This window comes from Prunus mume, linkage group LG5 (genome assembly GCF_029339155.1).
Source record: "Prunus mume cultivar Tortuosa linkage group LG5, ASM2933915v1, whole genome shotgun sequence".
NCBI lineage: Eukaryota > Viridiplantae > Streptophyta > Magnoliopsida > Rosales > Rosaceae > Prunus > Prunus mume.
In genome coordinates, this window is record NC_142702.1 from 20,121,574 (window position 1) to 20,135,482 (window position 13,909).

General features: G+C 35.1%; 3 protein-coding genes across 3 annotated transcripts in view; all 3 read left to right on the forward strand.

The window, feature by feature from the left end:
• The window catches only part of LOC103331843 (peroxisomal membrane protein 11D), a 51,122-nt gene that overhangs the window by 30,631 nt on the left and 6,582 nt on the right, over positions 1-13,909 (forward strand). The gene's annotated exons all lie outside the window — the stretch shown is intronic.
• On the forward strand, positions 3,036-6,542 carry LOC107881152 (receptor-like protein EIX1). The gene is made up of 2 exons (XM_089053405.1): positions 3,036-6,117; positions 6,224-6,542. Exon 1 carries the CDS (start codon positions 3,222-3,224, stop codon positions 6,099-6,101), a length of 2,880 nt encoding a protein of 959 aa, XP_088909531.1. The 5' UTR covers positions 3,036-3,221; the 3' UTR covers positions 6,102-6,117; positions 6,224-6,542.
• On the forward strand, positions 9,112-12,265 carry LOC103331907 (receptor-like protein EIX1). Its single transcript, XM_016794266.2, has one exon. The coding sequence runs from the start codon at positions 9,314-9,316 to the stop codon at positions 11,996-11,998; it is 2,685 nt and encodes an 894-aa protein (XP_016649752.2). The 5' UTR covers positions 9,112-9,313; the 3' UTR covers positions 11,999-12,265.

Genomic DNA, 13,909 nt, shown 5'->3' on the forward strand with positions numbered 1-13,909 from the left:
AATTGTAATTTTTAGGTTTTTATTAAGACTTGTATGGTATATTTGGTCCCTCCTTACTTTGAAAAAAGAAAAGAAAAGTGAAATGAGTTTTCCTAAGATTTGAGTATCGTAGGTGTTTATTTAATATTTGTTTTATATTTAGGCTATTTATGAGCTTACTTACATATGAAAAGTCCTTGTTTTTATCTATCAAGTCAATCGAATATCGACAAAGTGTGATCCAAATTAATTGAGAATTTCAAAATTTATCCAATCACTTAAGTCAAGTCAATATCTAGCCACTTAATTGCATTATGGAAATTCGTATCCAGCAAGGGCAGATGATTCATACTCTTTTTCTTGTCCGGTATTGTATAAAAATATGGCTCTATTTTGGTTTTCTATCTATTCTATGCAAATATCTTAAACACGTTACAAGAATGATGGAGAAAGCATTTGAAAGGAAAGAATCTCATCTCAAGTTGAAAGGCAAAAACTTCTCATCCTCATCCTCTGCCTAGTCCCCGTCAAGGATTATCCATCCACACAAACATTGAGGACCATATTCCCATTGGGAATCTGTTTCCATCCGTATTCATAAAGAGTTGGCTAAAAGTCACAAATAATCCATGTAATTTTGCCTTGATTACTAGGGAGACCATCTTTATAGACCAACTTGTGCACTATCTCTCTAATAAAGGTGGAGTTGGATACAAAATGAAGGACACTTTGACTTCCTTGCTCTGAAACTTTAGCGATCAAATTCAGCATTAAATATACTCCTTCCTACTTAAGAATTTTGTGATCATCACTATAAATTATAATATGAGAAATTTTATGAATGATTGTAACACTATTTATCTTAGTTTGAATATGTGATTGGTGGAAGATTTATGCTTTACTATATAAGTATCAATAAATATATAGACATATGTTTCAGTTAAGTCAAGGTCCATATTTGCAAGAAGATAATTGTAACTTATGCCCCGCCTTGGATGGGAGGCAAATTTAAAAGGTTGAGTGGACACAAAAATGCACTGTTACCAACTTACCATGTCAAGTCAAGTAAAGCCCAATCAATAACTGCAAGACAATAGTGAGAAAGAGTCTGGTGTGCATTGGAAGGCAAATCACCATCTCAATTCTCAAGTCTAGTCTTAGATTAATAGTTGCGTGGGAAGAAAATTAGGAGGAAACTTGTCTGTGTGGATGGTCCTACTAAGTAAGCATTGATATTTTGTCGGTAGACATACCTTTCACAAAGGCTGGTCCAATTAATTTATTAGTAGCAGGCTGCCAAAATATTTGAAAGAGTCATGGGTCTGTGGTCAGTGTCCACGCTGATGAAAGAGTCCTACGCCTTCTGTCCACAGCTTCTCAAGGAGACATGATATTTTGGCATATACATTATTTTCCACCCTCAATTAATTGTCATTGTATACACAACAATATCTACCCTAAACCCTTGCTATGACCAAGTTTTTCCTTTTGACCAATCAATAAGAAGACAGCATACGGCACTTAAAAAGATATAGGCAGTCCGTAGCTCTTAAGAAAATCTAAATGGTTAGATCTTTATCTAGATAATAACCAGATTGAAGGAGGAAACTTGAAATCTTTTGCTGGGCTATGTAGTTTGCAATCATTGTGGCTTCAAAGCAATCATCTCAGTGGACAACTATCCAAGTTTGTTCAACTATTGCCTATGTGTGTGGTCAAAACTCATTAGAGTTTTTGGATCTCTCCTGGAATGGCCTTGCGAGCTTTTCATCTTTGAAATTCTTGTATCTTAATACCAATCTATTAAGCGGAAGAATACCTGAAAGTCTTGGCCAAATATCCTAACTTACACAAATCGATTATGGCATGAACTCTTTGAAAGGGGTGGTTTCAAAACCCACTTCTCAAAACTCTCTAAATTACGGTATCTGAATTTATCATCTAACTCATTAGTTTTAAACTTCATGGATTTTGATGATAAATTCTAATGAAAAGACTAAAATACCCTTAAAACTGGATGGAAAATTGGATGGTGTTAAAGTCAGATGTGCAAATCATGGATTTTGATTAATTAAGATGATATTTCTCTTAAATTTTTCTTTAAGGTGACAAATTGAAACTGAGTTCGTGACATTTCTACAAAAATCCTTTTATAAAGAGATCCATGTAATTTTGTCGAATGACACGTTTATACCATGTGTATAGGTATTATATTTTTTTTGTTTGTACAATCTCACTTAATAAATTGGAAAATTTTAGCACAAGCCATGGGACATGATTTTGCAGCAAACTTAGAGATATGCACCCCAAAATTATGGATTTACTTAGAGGGGAAGTTAGCGTTATTCCAATTTACTGGTGAAATTCAATAAGAAAAGGCTATAACGTCAATGCACTATGCATGTGTATGCTAAATTGACAAAATCGATTGTCTCTAACCAAAATTGGTAAAGGGAGTAAAATGCATGAGAAAAATTAACAAAATTACAAACTTTGCTTATTATTATTATTTTTACAAAATCATCCTTTTCAGTTAATTCAAGTCAATATTTTCAATAAGATATTTGTGCATGCCGAAGTCAAGCCAAGCCAAGCTGAGTCAATACCTGCAAGTCAGGTCAAGTAATTAAATAGTTTTGGTGCAAGTAGAAAGACAAATCACCATATTAAGTCTTCAGTCAATAATTGCGTGGGGAGAAAAATAACAAACATTGGGCCTAGGTACTATCTAATAAGAATTAAAACTTATTTATCAAGAATTTACTCCGATGCATTAAAAAAATAAATTAAAAAAAAGTTGAGTTCCATTTAGCACACCCTCAAAACTTTTCTCCATTTTCCATATAAAAATAGAAGTGATTGAAATATATTGTTGTCTAGCATCACTTTCTCGTTTTTTTCTTTATTCTGGATGACACAAAACCTTATCCACATATCACACATTCATTCTTCCAATACAAATTTTCCACGAGTCCCCAACTCAATCAACTTCCCATTCAGACCCTACAAATTAGAAAAAGAAAAAGTGATTACCTGACTTGTATGCTCTTTAGCATGCATACTTTTCATTGTGAAGGCCTTTCCTTTTGTCTCTCTATATATATGGAGAAGCACGGAGACAATCATATACCAATATATATGGTTGTGCTCGATCTTCGACATTATATTATATTCCATTTTCATAAACCCTAAACAGTTGTGCCTATTCGACATATATTCCATTGGCATTTGAATCTATTAACATGCAGGGTCACGGAAGGTGCTTGAAACTCTTTCTTGCATTTGCGCTGCTTTTGCTACAGTACACCCAAGGAGGAGAGGTGGACCACAGTCAGAGGGATACTAACGTGTCCATAAGGTGCATAGAGAGGGAAAGGCAAGCACTCCTTGCATTCAAACGTGGCCTGGTGGATGAGGACAATAGCCTCTCTTCATGGGGTTCAGAAGCCCAGAAACAAGATTGTTGCAGATGGATAGGTGTCTATTGCAGCAACCAAACAAGTCATGTTATTGGACTTAATCTTTCATACAAAGTCATCGGCGAAGATTATTATTTGCAAGGTAAGATGATTAGTCCTAAACTGATTGAGTTGCATCATTTACAACATTTGGATCTCTATGGGATTAAGTTCAGTGGGAGCGAAATTCCAGATTTCATTGGTTCTCTATCCAATTTAAGATACCTTGATCTGTCTTGGACTTATTTTGGAGGCAAGTTTCCAAGTCAGGTCGGAAATCTTACGAACTTGCAGTATCTTGCTTTAAGTGCTAATGACTTTACAAATATAGAAAATCTTGATTGGCTTCCTCTTCTTTCGTCATTAAGATATTTGGACTTGAGTTTTGCGAATCTCAGCAATGTTTTCGATTGGCCGGAAGCCATTAATAAGCTTCCTGAACTAACAAACTTGACATTAGAGGGATGTGATCTTCCTCCTCCAACTCTTTCCACTCTTTCTTACATAAACTCTTCTAAATCTCTTATCAGCGTTGACCTCCCTTTCAACCATTTGAATACTTCTTCAATATTTCTATGGTTGTCCAACTATAATACCAGCCTTGTTCATCTTGTCCTCTCTTATAACCAACTAGCTGGTTCAATTCCTGATGTTTTAGGAGACATGAGCTCTTTGGCACATCTTGATCTCTCTTTTAACCAACTTGAAGGAGGAGACCCACATTCTTTTGCCAGGTTATGTAGTTTGCAATCATTGGATCTCTCATACAACATTCTGAGTGGACAACTTTCTAAGTTTGTTCAAATATTATTCTCCACATGTGCTCAAAACTCACTGGAGATTTTGGATCTCAGTGGGAATGATCTTGCAGGGTCATTACCTGATCTTACAAACCTTTCATCTTTGGAATTCTTGAATCTTTATAACAATCAATTAACCGGAGGGATACCTGAAAGTATAGGGTTAATGTCGAAGCTCAAAACTATTTATTTTGGCATGAATTCTTTGGAAGGAGTGATTTCAAAAACTCATTTCTCAAAACTCTCGAAATTACAGAGTTTGGATTTATCTTCTAACTCGCTAGTTTTAGACATCCATGCTGATTGGATTCCTCCTTTCCAATTAGACTTCATAAATTTGGGGTCTTGCAAGATGGGTCCGGCTTTCCCAAAGTGGCTTCAAACTCAAAAAAAATTCTCACACATTGATATATCTGATGCTGGAATTTCAGACATCCTTCCAAGTTGGTTTTGGAGTTTATGTCGTAATGTGAAATTTATGAATCTCACAAGCAACCAAATTGGAGGTACATTTGCAAATTTGGCATTGGAATTTTCATATTTCCCTGAACTACATCTGAGTTCGAACAAGTTGGAAGGTCCAATCCCCTCAGTTCTATCAAAGGCCTCATATCTGGATCTCTCTTATAATAAACTTTCAGGGTCAATTTCATTCTTGTGTTCAAGAGCAACTATTGGTTTAAGCTTTCTTGACCTCTCAAACAACAATGTTTCTGGACAAGTTCCAGATTGCTTGACACATTTGGAGAATCTAGTCATGCTTGATTTGAGTTACAATGCTTTGTCCGGGAAAATTCCTACAACAATAGGCTCCGTATTTCGGATTGAAACACTCAAATTAAGAAGCAACAAATTTGTGGGACAATTGCCTTCGTCGTTGAAGAATTGCACAAGTTTAGTAGTCGTTGATGTTGTGGATAATAAATTATCCGGACCAATACCTAAATGGTTAGGGGTTAGCTTAAAGAATTTGGTTATCCTGATGCTTTCGTCTAATCACTTCAATGGAAGCTTGCCCTCACAAATATGCCATCTAACACACATTAAAAATTTGGATTTCTCCTTGAACATCATCTCTGGAAACATACCCAAATGCCTCACCAATTTAACTACTCTGGCTCAGAAAGGAAATCCAAGTCTGAACATCTCACATTATTATGAAATTTCTAGTGATCAACAAGGATTTACTGGAGATGACTATGAGGATGATGCAACATTCATATGGAAAGGAGGAATGCAGACATACAAAAGTACTTTGGGGCTCGTGAAGAGAATTGATCTGTCAAGCAATAAATTAACAGGGGAGATTCCAAGTGAAATAACTCATCTTGTTGGGTTGGTTTCTTTAAACCTATCGAGAAACCAATTAACAGGTCAAATAACTCCAGAGATCGGAAACTTGCAATCATTGGATTCTCTTGATTTGTCAAGAAACCATATAGACGGAAGAATTCCAAAAAGCCTTGCTCGGATAGATCGTCTTGGTTTCTTGGACTTGTCATATAACAACTTGTCAGGCAAAATTCCAGTCGGGACTCAACTCCGAGGCTTTGATCCCTCTGTTTATGCTGGGAATCTTCAACTCTGTGGACCTCCACTTAAAAAGATGTGTGCTGATGAAAAGGAAAGAGGACCAAGTGAGCAAACTGACTTCATCAGCCAAGAGGACAAGGATGAGCTAATAACACTTGGATTCTACATAAGTATGGGGCTTGGATTTGCTGCTGGATTTTGGGGAGTTTGCGGGACCTTGATATTTTCAAGGTCATGGAGATATGCATACTTGAAGTTCTTGAATAGTTTAAATGATTGGCTTTTTGTGAGGATAGCTTTGTTGAAGCGGCAATTGAAGGATGCTTATTAATTACAAAAGATCAACGGTAAGTACTCTCTCTTTCTCTCTCTGATAGTTTATTATTACTTTATTGGCTTAATCAACATGGATGATTAATTTGGTTTTTCTAATTTGTTATATTCATGCTGCAGCTCAGTGAGCTAGGAGGAGGATGTGCGATAAGGTTTGGTCTTCCAGCCCCCCATCCTCTCTGGTCTTTGTGTTACAAGCTGAAGGCCTTCCTTGCCCCTCGAGGTGCTAGTGCGTCTGTGCTGGAGGCGGATGAGCTCCCCTTATGGAGGCGTCATAGTTACTGGTCTCTAGTTTGATCTTTTTCTAGTTTTTGTGCTTCCTGTTGTCGTTTTTCCTTTCCAACTGTCTTTGGGTTCTTTCTGTTTTATCCTCCTATTGTCTTTCTTTCGTTGAATGAAAGTACTTTGACCAAAAAAGAAATCGGTCTTTTTTTTCCTTTTTCTTTTTGTTGTTGCATTTTATCTTTTTATCCAGCATCTTCAGAGACATGTCTTCACTTCAGTCAAGTGGGTCTGTAATGGTGTAGTTGTATTGTTGTAGTGGCAGGAAATGGATTTTTATAGCCGGATAGCATGAGAAATGCATGCCAACAATTAATAATAAAATCCACATATTCTCAGTCTGCACATAAGATGGATTTTTTTTAATATATTCTTTTTTTGGTTCAAACTCAAATCTCATCACGTATTTCATGCGGGAGCATACGGAGGAAAAAAGACAAGTTCCACTTCTTTTTTCTTTTCTTCTTTTTTGTCAAAAAAGACAAGTTGAACTTCTTCAAAGAGTTTACAATAAGTTATTTATGTTTATGTTGAATCTATATAACTGAAATTATTAATTAAAGAATATACTAAAAATTAATATAATATTGAGCGAGCTATGATTTATGGAGACAGTAAAACTATAATCCAACACTATTTTTTTTTAACTATAAATTGTGGATTAAATTTTAGGATTGTCAGCCGTTTTACCCCCTGAACTATGACACTTGTTGAAATTAACTCCCCGAATTAAAAAATCAGCCAATTTAGCCCTTGAAGAAAAATAGCCAATTTCAACCTTGTCGTTAGATTTTATCACATTTCTTCTACTTTTCTGTCTACCACTATATGGACCATAGTCTATTGTCTATTTTAACAGTGTGGGTCATTTTAAGGTACCATTAGTGAGATATGGCCGTGGACTTACCTATCTTTCAATTTGCTAATGGCATGTGCTAATTTGTAAAGCTGCATTTTTATTTTGAAGCACCATTCAATTTACCTATCTTTCAATTAACTTCTTGATTAGCCATAATTCTGCAGTTTTAATTACTTTTTTGTCAACCATGGTACAGGGGAAATATTAGTAAGATGAAAATATTATTGCTCCATAACGTGGTATTTTCTCACTGTAATTTCAACTAAAATGAATTTAGTTAGCATCATTTGCTCAGAATAGTGTATATATATAATTAATTACCTGTACGTGAGGAAAGAAGAACAAAAATCGTCCTAATCCCAAATCTTTTAGGTAAGCAGAATCCAATTCTAGTAGCTGAGCACAAGCTCGCTTAAGACAGAGATGTGCGAACTAAAGCCTAAATATTTTTAGTCCCCAACTGAATCAACTTCCTATTCAGACCCAATAATTAAGAAAAAAGAAAAAGTGATTATTTGATTTGGATACTCTTCAGCATGCATCTTGCTTTCATCTATATATCAAGTCAATCAATATAGTGTGATCCAAACTAATTGAGAATTCCAAAATTTATTCAATTAATTGAGTCAAGTCAATATCCACCCACTCAATTGCGTCGTGGAAATTAGTGTCTAACTTTTAATTTCTAGTAAGGGCAGAAAATTCGTGGTCTTTTTTATGTCTTGTATAAATATATAGCTCTGTTTTGATTTTATGGATCATCTTTTGCAATTTCCCACACTTGTTCACTTTTGAAAAATCTACTTTTGGTAAAAGTTTGACAAAGCACACACATGTCATGGCACATTAAAAGAAATCCGAATTATCAAAGATGTGCTAATTGTGGAATCAAACAGTCCAAGCTTTGAAGGTCAAGCTAATACTTACACTATTAAGAAATTGGGTACAAAGGAAAAAAATTATGAAACGTAGCCACGAAAATTATAAGTCACCGCATAAAGTTTGGTTAAGAAATATCAAGTCATCGCGGAAAGTTTGGTTAAGAAATATCAAAAGTTAAAGGGGCACTTTTCCTTCATTTCTTGTCAAGTACAAATCTTATGTAAACAGTTCAAAAACTAAACTGCACAAATACGGTATTAACCATAATTAGTTGTATTGTTGATTTTTAAAGAAAGTGGTAGAGGCTATAAATGTTACTATTAAATTAACCTTCCCCACTAAATAAGTGAAGTGGTTTGATAATGGTTTTTGTATAAAATTATTCTCACAAACTATTTTTGCATAATTTGTGAAAGATTTATACTTTCATATATCACATTTGTATCAAGAAATATATGTGTGTTGGTAGACATATCTCCGTATGTTTCCAGTTAGGTCAAGTCAATATTGCAAGAAGCTTGTGCCTTGGATGGGATCATGGGTGGCAAATTAGGGTTGAGTTGAGTGGACATGACCCACAGGATGCAGGATGCAGAAAAACTTGTATGAAACCCTCTCAAGTCGACTCAATACCTACAATAATTTGTCATGATTTTTGGCGTGGAACTCGGGATTCTCAAGTCTATGAAGTTAAAGTCTTATGTGGAGCCACGCACACGCACTTATTCTTCCAACCAATACCAAATTTCCACAAGTCTTATCATCCAGTAATTTCCCCAATTCATTGAAATACATGCTCAGACCAGAAGAAAAAGAAAGGCTACCTAATTAACTTTATGCAAAGACTAATTCAATAGATGTGGTCCTGTTTTGCGTGTTTATCTTGTACAAATATGTGGCTTCATTAGTGTCCAACTCAATGAACTTTCTGCTCAGACCCAACAAATAAGAAAAAGGAAAAACAAAAGTCTAAGTCAATAATTATGTTCCTAGTTTCTGTATATCGTGTGGAGTTTTATGCATCTCTTTGTGGGCAGCATATGACAAAATTTGCATACTATTCAAGCTCGTAAAGACTTTTCTTTTCTTCCCTTATATATTGTGATACAAGCTCGGAGACAACCATATATCAATAATTAAACCCTAAACAATTAGATTGTGTTGATCTTGCCTTTCAATCTTTTAACATGCAGGGCCATGGAAGGTCCTTGAAACTCTTTCTTGCATTTGCGCTGCTTTTGCTACAGTATGCCCAAGGAGGAGAGGTGGACCACAATCAGAGGGATACTAATGTGACCGGGAGGTGCATAGAGAAGGAAAGGCAAGCACTCCTTGCATTCAAGCGTGGCCTGGTGGATGATTACAATCTCCTCTCTTCATGGAGTTCCGAAGCCCAGAAACAAGATTGTTGCAGATGGATAGGAGTCTATTGCAACAACCAAACAGGTCATGTTATTGGACTAGATCTTTCATACGAAGTTATCGGCGGAGATTATTATTTGCAAGGTAAGATGATTAGTCCTAAACTGATTGAACTGCAGCATTTACAACATTTGTACCTCAATGAGATTAATTTCACAGGGAGTCAATTTCCAGATTTCATTGGTTCTCTAACCAATTTAAGATACCTTGATCTGTCTTGGGCTTATTTTGGAGGCAAGTTTCCAAGTCAGGTCGGAAATCTTACGAACTTGGTGTATCTGGACTTAAGCTGTAATCGCTTTACAAATGTAGAAAATCTCAGCTGGCTTCCTCTTCTTTCGTCGTTAAGATATTTGGACTTGAGTTACGCGAATCTCAACAATGTTTTCGATTGGCCGGAAGCTGTTAATAAGCTTCCTGAACTAACAAACTTGACACTACAGGAATGTGATCTTCCTTCTCCAATTCTTTCCACTCTTTCTTACATAAACTCTTCTAAATCTCTTGCTAGCGTTGACCTTTCTTTCAACCATTTGAGTACTTCTTCAATATTTCTATGGTTGTCCAACTATAATACCAGCCTTGTTCATCTTGACCTCTCTTTTAACCAACTAGCTGGTTCAATTCCTGATGTTTTTGGAAACATGAGCTCTCTGGCACATCTTGATCTATATTCTAACCAACTTGAAGGAGGGGACCCGCATTCTTTTGCCAGGTTATGTAGTTTGCAATATTTGGATCTCTCAAGCAATAATCTGAGTGGACAACTTTCTAAGTTCGTTCAAATATTATTTTCTACATGTGCTCAAAACTCATTGGAGGAGTTGTATCTCTCTGAGAATGATCTTGCAGGGTCATTACCTGAAAGTATAGGGCTAATGTCTAAGCTTCAAACTATAGATTTTAGCATGAATTCTTTGGAAGGAGTGATTTCAAAAACTCATTTCTCAAAACTCTCCAAATTACAGCATTTGGATTTATCTTCTAACTCACTAGTTTTAGACATCCATGCTGATTGGATTCCTCCTTTCCAATTGGACTTCATAAATTTGGGGTCTTGCAAGATGGGTCCGGATTTCCCAAAGTGGCTTCAAACTCAAAAAAAATTGTCATACCTTGATATTTCTGATGCTGGAATTTCCGACATCCTTCCAAGTTGGTTTTGGAGTTTATGTCGTAATGTGGAATTTATGAATCTCACAAGCAACCAAATTAGAGGTACATTTGCAAATTTGACATTGGAATTTTCATATTTCCCTGAACTACATCTGAGTTCGAACAAGTTGGAAGGTCCAATCCCCTCAATTCTATCAAAAGCCTCATATCTGGATCTCTCTAATAATAAACTTTCAGGGTCAATTTCATTCCTATGTTCAAGTGCAGCTATTTATTTAGGCTTTCTTGACCTCTCAAGCAACAATGTTTCTGGACAAGTTCCAGATTGCTTGACACATTTGGAGAATCTAGTCATGCTTGATTTGAGTTACAATTCTTTGTCCGGGAAAATTCCTACAACAATAGGCTCTGCATTTCGGATTGAAACACTCAAATTAAGAAGCAATAGATTTGTGGGACAATTGCCTTCTTCGTTGAAGAATTGCACAAGTTTAGTAGTTATTGATGTTGGGGATAATAAATTATCCGGACCAATACCTGAATGGTTCGGGGTTAGCTTAAAGAATTTGGTTATCCTAATGCTTTCGTCTAATCACTTCAATGGAAGTCTGCCCTCACAATTATGCCATCTAACACACATTCAAATTTTGGATTTCTCTATGAACAACATATCTAGAAACATACCCAAATGCCTCAACAATCTGACTACTCTGGCTCAGATAGGACATTCAAATCAGAAAATCACACATCCCTTGGGAAATTCAAATTCTACGTATCGCTATGAGGATGATGCAACATTCATATGGAAAGGAAGAATGCAGACATACAAAAACACTTTGGGGCTTGTAAAGAGAATTGATTTGTCAAGCAATAGATTAACAGGGGAGATTCCAAGTGAAATAACTCATCTTGTTGGGTTGATTTCTTTAAACCTATCGAGAAACCAATTAAGAGGTCAAATAACTCCGAAGTTCGGAAACTTGCAGTTACTAGATTCTCTTGATTTGTCAAGAAACCATATAGACGGAAGAATTCCAACAAGCCTTGCTCGGATAGATCGTCTTAGTTTCTTGGACTTGTCATATAACAACTTGTCTGGAAAAATTCCAATTGGGACTCAGCTCCAAGGCCTTGATCCCTCTGTTTATGCTGGGAATCCTCAACTATGTGGGCCTCCACTTAAAAAGATGTGTGCTGATGAGGAGGAAAGAGGTCCAAGTAAGCAAACTGACTTCATCAACCAAGAGGACAAGGATGAGCTAATAACACTGGGATTCTACATTAGTGTGGGGATTGGATTTGCTGCTGGATTTTGGGAGTTTGCGGCACCTTGATATTTTCAAGGTCGACTCATGAAGATATGCATACCTGAAGTTCTTGAATGGTTTAAATGATTAGCTTTTTTTTTATTATAGCTTTATTGAAGCGTCAATTGAAGGATGCTTTATCCAACATCTTCAGAGACATGTCTTCCTTTCAGTGAAGTGGCTCTGTAACGGTAGTCGTATTGTAGTAGCAGGAAATGGATTTTTATAGCCAAAGAGCATGAGAAATGCATGGCAACAATTAATAATAAAATTCACATATTCTCAGTCCGCACATATGATGGATTTTTTTATATTCTTTTTTTGGTTCAAACTCAAATCTCATCACATATTTCATGCAGTAGAATAAGGTGGAAAAAAAATGGTAGTTTCACTAAAACACCCAAAATGGGGCTTGAAATTATAAAAAAAACTCAAGCACTATTTAAACATATAAACACACCCAAAACCCATCATTACACACACTCAAAACCCATTTATAAACACACCCAAAAAGTTGACTTTGGGGTTGATTTTGGGTGTGTTTCTATGTTTAAATAGTGCTTGGGTTTTTTTATAAATACATGTCTAGGATTGAGTTTATTTATAAATTTGTAAAAAAAAATTGAAGTTCAACTTCTTTTTTATTTTCTTTGTTTTTTTGTCAAAATAGACAAGTTGAATTTCTTCAAAGAGTTTACAATAAGTTATTTATGTTTATGTTGGATTTATATAACTGAAATTATTAATTAAATGAGGATAATATGATAATTCACACTTTTTCATATTAAAAAATTAAAAATTAAATAAGATAATGGGTCCTATTTTTATGAAACACAACGATCCATATTTTTTTAATTCTAAAATAAAAAAATAATAATAATAAAGCCAGCGTGTGCCAGGGGACTTGTAATAATAAGTTATTAGTGTTATCCTCTCATTTATTTTTGAAAAATTAAAATAAAATCCATCATAGGAGTAATTATATTCAAGAGCTAACGACATTTTAACCTATGAAGGTTTGGGGTTATTCACATTCCTTTCATCATTCCTTTCATCCTTCCTTTTCATCCTTCCTTTTACATACAATCAAATTTCTTACATTATGTCACAAATGCTATTCGAAAATATTAAGGTCCAAGTAGTACTTTAATTGAAGTAACCAACATATATAAAGATCTATGATTTATGGAGACAGTAAAACTATAATCCAACATCAATCTCATTGATTGGACCGTGGGCCTGTCCTTAAATTTGGGCTCTGGAGTTTTGGCCCAAATTCAAATCTGGGCTATTAATACAAACCCAAACAAATGGATTTGGAGTTGGTAGCCTAAATTCAAATCTAGACATTCAAACCAAATGAAAAGGCATGTACTCTATGCTTTGCTAGCTGGCACGCATAATTCGTGAGCCGATTCCGAGATAAATACATTGTTGCTTATTGGCCTCTTGCATTTATACTTCAATATATTCTTCAAATTTTAAATATTATTATTATAAGGAACTTATTATTTTTATTATTTATTTTAACAAAATAATATGTTGTTCACTTTAGAATGCACCCTAAACACACACCTCAAACTCCATACTTGAATTTAGCTAGTTCTTGAACTTCGTACGCATGACTAGATTGAATTGAATATACTAAATTCAAAGATTGGTTTGAATTGGATTGATTTGGATTTAGCATGTCCTATGTTTAGTGGAGTGTTAGATAAGGGGGACTAAAGGCAAAATAATGCTATTTAGCACTATCCTATGTTTGGTGCAATCCACAACAGACGATATTTCTAAACTATAAAACAATTATTTTAAACATTAAATCTTTTTTTCTTTTTCTTTTTTCTGTTTTTGAATATGGATTTATAAAAAATAAATAACAATCTTATAATTACAAAAATTATAAGCTAAAAAATAATTCAAAAACTAATTTAACTA